Source organism: Rhinoderma darwinii, chromosome 13, assembly GCF_050947455.1.
Source record: "Rhinoderma darwinii isolate aRhiDar2 chromosome 13, aRhiDar2.hap1, whole genome shotgun sequence".
Taxonomy (NCBI): Eukaryota; Metazoa; Chordata; class Amphibia; order Anura; family Rhinodermatidae; genus Rhinoderma; species Rhinoderma darwinii.
In genome coordinates, this window is record NC_134699.1 from 69,028,235 (window position 1) to 69,034,294 (window position 6,060).

The window sequence follows — 6,060 nt, forward strand, 5'->3', positions numbered from 1 at the left end:
AAAAAGTAAATCAGCAGTTTTATTGAGGACTTTGTATGCCATTAATCCCGCAGAGAGTGCTGATGAGCCGCTCTGTAGACCATGAATGGAGGCAAAAGCCATTCATTGCACCGCAGCAGCAAGTTCCATTGTGTCCCCCGTCCCTTCCCACAAACACAAGGAGGGAAAATAAAAACAGCATAAAATTTAGGAAATAAAAAAAAAAATATGTCACAGAACAAGTAGACGGGTTCAGTACCAAAATGAAGATTACTTTAATTTAAAATAATTTTAATACAAACTAAATATAAACTATTTCAGCTCTTAACATGTAAGACACTGACTTAATATACTTTAACATTTCTTTTATCAAGTATTGCACAATTTAGATACAAAAATTACAATGACATCTCTCCATCTTATAGCAAAAATCTGAATTTGTAACAGAAAATACAACTCTGAAATTACAGGTTTCCCTCTATATTATAAGATAGTCAGGAATTCGGTTTTTTTTTTTCCTTTTTTTGAACAACTGGTGTCTAAGACTTTACAATTTCAGAAAAAAAAAAAACCTACATAAAGCTGCTGAAGGAATCACAGATTCATAAAAATCTTGAAATGTGTCATGTAAATATATTTAGATATAAAACACATACAGAGCTGGAAAAAAAACTCATCCCCTTTTATACATTCAGACAATATATATATAGATTTCTTTTTTTTTTTTTTTTTTTTTTTTTACCGCCTCCACCTTTCAGGCAGGTGGACGAGCAGGATTTATTCCGAGCTGTGTACGCATAAGTTATACACATCAATATTTTCAATTTAGAAAAAACTAAATTCAATGCCTATAAAAAAAAAAATTAGCTTCTAAATACTGTAAGAGGCAACATTTCTTAAAAAAAAAACAAAAAAAAAAAAAATGTAGTGAACACAGAGTTAAGTTCTCAATTTAAAAAAAAAAAAAAAAATATATATAAAAAAAAAATAATGTGCTTCTGCAACCAACCTTGAATGTAAAAAGGTTACAAGCTGAGGGAGGAGAAAAAAACAAAAAAAAAAAAAGTCACATTGGGTTCATGCAGCTTGTACAATACTTTGGATATAGAAGCGCTTGTATTTCGGGTTAGTTGGCCATCACGGGCTGGAATTGCTGGTTAGTATACTGCACGTTACTCAGGCTGAAACTCAATCCTTCCACCAGTGATTTCTCATTGAGACCACCATAAGCGGCAAACACATCAAAAGCATTAGTGTACGGCAGCGGGCCGAGGCTCAGCCCACCGTCCCCGGGGGAGTTCATGTTGGACCTTCCTTGATCTTGAATACCAGGGAAGATAAATTCCTTTGCATTGGGGGAAAGGGCAGAAGTTTTCTGAGGGAGGTTGGTAAGGCCAAGGCTGTAGACAGAGTGCATGGACGAGGACATGGCACTCTGCTTTAACAAGTTAACGTTGAACCCAAACTGTGTTGGGGAGGACCGCGCCAGCTTATTACGGGCGTTTGTCTTCATTTTAGTCGATCCGAACTTGGTGGCAGCAAAAGTGGCAGTCGTAAAGGTTAAAGGCTGAGACGCTCTGGGCATAAAGGTGGGGCTTACAGCAGCGGAGTCACCAAAAGGGGGCGAGGGTGAGCTGGAGACGGGCGACGCCTGGTCAGTGATGGGCATGAATGCTTGGGCCTCAGGGTTAAAGCTGTTCTTAATCTCCTTGTCGAGCTCTGCTCCGTTCTCATTGTTGTCATCAACGTAGAGAACTTTGACTTGTCCCTTCTCGCCGATCTGGTAGGAAACTTCTGCTGGATCAATCCACACATTGAGGTCCTGAGGAAGGTTCCTGCGGATATCCTCGATATCCAGACCACTTTCATTGGCCGCCTGCTCTATGACCGGCTCCACCTTCTCCCCGACGTGGATGCACCTGTACCCCGAGCCCTTGTACGGTTTGTCCGGATACCAGTGACCTTCATATTTCTTCTTCAGGAGTCTTTCAAGTTCTTCACCAAAGATGTTGACTCGTCGGCGGGGCAGCTTGTTATACAGATATGAAATGATAAAATTCAAGGCTACCTGGATTTCAAGCTGCATATCTGTCTTGCTCTTCGATACCGGCAAAATGGTGGCAAAACGGCAGAGGGGAAGAGACGCTGAAGACCTTTGGATTTTCCTGAATAGATTGAAAAAAAATAAAAGCTGTTAATTTTCGGTGACTTTTTGTCCAAATAATGACATCTACGGCACAAGAACAATCCGGCCCAACCCATTCAAATCAAACACCTTCTGGATTCTTGGTATTCTATTTAAACAAAATGATGGAATATTCATTGTGCAGTCGAGTCCTGTAAAGTGATCGTGTGGCTGCAGCTTTATAGTATTTACAGGTTGGCCCTGTTCACATTGCGCACAAAAAAAAAACAGCGTAAACGTGTCTATTATACATTTTGTGGGCGCTTTCAGAGCGTAGTTGGGACTCCCATCGACAATGGGAATTAGAAGAGTTTTCAGCATCTTTTACGCACCCTAGAATTGCCCCGACGCGTATTTAAAAACTCCTACGAAGAAAAGAAAAAGTCATATGCACTAAAAGCGCTTTCCCATTTAGGTCAATGGGAAGCTTAAATAATGCATTATTGGCGCGTTTCAGCACACGCGACAAACCCGCCACGTGAACAGGGCCTCCGTTTATTCACTTTCTAATATTACTAAGCAAGATGCACCAAAAAAAAGGCCTACATGGCAAGCAGCAAACACGCGTTTCCGACACCGACTCCTTTTAAAAAAGTAAAGCGAAAGGGGCGTGGCCAAGAAAACGGATACTGACCCAGACTTATTAAAGCTACGCACTATTTGGCGCACAACATTGATGCAAAGTTCACCGGCCATGAAGCGGCGTAAGGAAGAGCGAGAAGTGTCTAGAAGTCGCCACATTTCTCACACATTGCGGGTCATCGATCAATTTGCAGCGGTTTCTGTCTTTAAAACAATAAAACTTCACATTTCTGCAGATTTATTTCATTTTAAATTTAAAAAAAATCTATTCTTTTTTTAAACAAAAATGACTGAAACGGTCCATAGTTTTGGTTCACGACTTCTTTACTTCCAGTGTAAACCGTCGCAGCTGTCGGTGCGTTGAGTCAATATTTGCTCTGCTTACGGAGGTTTCTCTGGCTGGAGGCGAGCTGCGTTCTTATAGGTATAAACACGTTCCATCACAAGACGGGGAGCGCTCGCCGCAGAATGTGACCTCTGGCGGCCACCTGTAATTTCCTTGCTGACCTGATCTGGCGTGAAGATCTTACACATACGTGGTGGAGCGCAGGCCCGGCCTAAGGAGTAAACACTAAACTCCCCAACTCTGCTACATCCTGTTTAAATACCCAGATAGGCCCCGGCCTCCAGGTCCCCTCCCCCTTGGTGTAACACAATCTTTGGGACGGTAAAAGGCGACCTTTAAACATTTGCTTGGATCAGCAAGGGAGGGGTGGAAAATAAAGATCAAGACACAAGGAGAGGTATTTAATAAAACATGTCAAATTATACGGCGGAGGGCAATACGCCCAAAGCTCAAAAACATCACAGGGGGGAGGGGGGTGAACGCCACATACAATGTCCTGGCAGCTCCCAGAAAGAGCTGGCTGCAAAAAGTCTAAAGCAAGCAAAAAACATCAGCGGGTATAAAACTAGAGTGAGCTCGGCCCGCAGACCATGCCCAGCGCCAGGCTCATACAATGTAATGAGGGGGCAACACTGCCACCCCCAGATATACTGATCCTGACTTCTATGCTGGGGGTTGTAGTCCCTCTGAGTAAGAAGAGATGTATGGCACAAAAGAGGAACGCAGAAGGGCCCGCCGCCATATCTGTGGGATAAAACACCCAGCTAGACCCGGCACTCAATCCACAGGCGACGGATATAGAGAACTATAGAGGACATAGATCCACATGACACGCTATACATAGATTAGAACACGCCAGCTCCGCTCCCCGATATAATAGCCGATAGACCCTCCTTATTACAGGCATGAGCCCGGAACATACATAACTAGAGACCCCCCCAGAGATGGCAGACCATTATTAGTAATCACGACGCCCCCTACTGTTCACCGCACCTTCCGACAAGTATCCAGGGCACTACATACAGGCACCAGGGCTAGGACCACTGCGTATATAGCAGGTACCCACACATATACCCCCATATATGACACAAAGGCCCTCACCAGTAACCACGCTAAATTACAGTCACATATGAAACCCTGTGAATCATACACCGGGCCCTGCCAGTCACATATGGGCTCCTGCAGGTCCTATACATCAGAGAGAGCCCCGGCAGCCACATACGGGCCCCCGGCAGTCTCATACGGGCCCCTGTTACATAAAGGCATCAGTCAAATATAAGCCTCTATCAGCTATATACGTTACATATAGGCGGCTGTCAGTCACATATGGTCCCCATCAGCAATAAATGACACTAAAGGGAACATATGTGACTGACGGGAGCTTTTTTCAGTTACATACGCGCCACATTTAGGCTTCCGACACTAAAACGGGCCACCATCAGTTGTATATGTCATATTGGCAGCTTCCAGTAACATAGGCCCCTGACGGTAACAAACATCACATATGGGACCCAGTCATTTACGTAACAGCCCCTAATAGTAATATACTTCATATATAGGCACCTAACAGTAATATACTTCATATATAGGCACCTGCCGGTAACATACAGGCCCTATAAGATAGCAGCCTATATGTGTGTATACCGATCAGTATATATATATATATATATATATATATATATATATATATAGGCTCCGGTAAGTCACATATAGACCACTATCAGACATACAGGCTCCTGTCACTCACATATGGTCCCCGGTCAGTCACATATAGACCACTATCAGACATACAGGCTCCTGTCACTCACATATGGTCCCCGGTCAGTCACATATAGACCACTATCAGACATACAGGCTCCTGTCACTCACATATGGTCCCCGGTCAGTCACATATAGACCACTATCAGACATACAGGCTCCTGTCACTCACATATGGTCCCCGGTCAGACACATATAGACCACTATCAGACATACAGGCTCCTGTCACTCACATATGGTCCCCGGTCAGTCACATATAGACCACTATCAGACATACAGGCTCCTGTCACTCACATATGGTCCCCGGTCAGTCACATATAGACCACTTCTACACATTTATATTACACAGGAGGTGTTGTCAGTAACATACGGCCCCTGCAGGTCCTGTACGTTACTTCTCTTAGATCACATATGGGCCTCTGAAGGGACACACACGGCCCGGTCACTCACATACAACCCCGGCTCTACCACAAGTCACATACGTCTCCTGTCCTGCAAACGGGTCCACCACATACCGGGCCCGGTCACATATGTCTCCTATCAACCGCCTATAGGCTCGTGTCACTCGGATACGTCACATACAGAACCTGCCACTCACACAACGGGCCCGGTCAGCCACACACGTCGTACACCCGGCCTTCTCCGTCATAACGGTCAGTAACGAGCCCCTCTCGTGCTCCTGCCGGTACAGTGCGTCACACACCGGCCCCTGTAAACCGCACTCGGGCTCTTCCCGTCGCATACGTGTCGCCTTCGTTCACACAACGTTTCCCTCACACTAAGCGTCGTGCAGCGTAGGCCTTACCGAAGCAATACCTCCGCACAGGGGCTCCGCTGCCAGTTTCCCTGCCCCTCTTCAAGCGTCGTACTTGACTTCAGCCCGTCGCCTGTCAGGTAGATTATTTATATGGAGTCTCCGCCATTGGAAGAGAAGGGGGCGGGAACGATGCCACATTCTGGCCAATACCGAAGCGAGGTTTCGGAAATTACGAGCAACTATTGGTAGATGTGGCTGTCAGTTGAGGAGGCGGAGTACTTGCGTCATGAGGCTGGGTGAATACCGGACAGTGATTGGCCAATAAGGAACCAATGGTTGGACTTGTTATTAAATGTGGGTCAGCAAGTGTCAAGTGATTGGGTGACTGAACTGTCAATCACCAGGGACATGAAGGCTCTATTTATAGGAGTGCTGCCAACTGCAATGGGCGTT

General features: G+C 45.1%; 1 protein-coding gene across 3 annotated transcripts; it reads right to left on the bottom strand.

Annotated features, from left to right (window-relative positions):
* Positions 1–282: 282 nt before the first annotated feature.
* TOB1 (transducer of ERBB2, 1) lies at positions 283–5,827 on the bottom strand. 3 transcript variants are annotated; one of them, XM_075845553.1, is made up of 2 exons: positions 5,656–5,827; positions 283–2,144 (listed from the first exon to the last, which is right to left on the bottom strand). In XM_075845553.1, exon 2 carries the CDS (start codon positions 2,063–2,065, stop codon positions 1,106–1,108), a length of 960 nt encoding a protein of 319 aa, XP_075701668.1. In that variant the 5' UTR covers positions 2,066–2,144; positions 5,656–5,827; the 3' UTR covers positions 283–1,105. The 3 variants fall into 3 exon arrangements, with proteins under 3 accessions (XP_075701668.1, XP_075701670.1, XP_075701669.1); XM_075845555.1 differs by lacking the exon at positions 5,656–5,827 and adding an exon at positions 5,366–5,386; XM_075845554.1 differs by lacking the exon at positions 5,656–5,827 and adding an exon at positions 5,333–5,353.
* Positions 5,828–6,060: the final 233 nt, after the last annotated feature.

Excerpts from the sequence above, each read along its gene's own strand:
- TOB1 (XM_075845553.1), bottom strand. The coding sequence starts at position 2,065 with ATGCAGCTTGAAATCCAGGTAGCCTTGAATTTTATCATTTCATATCTG.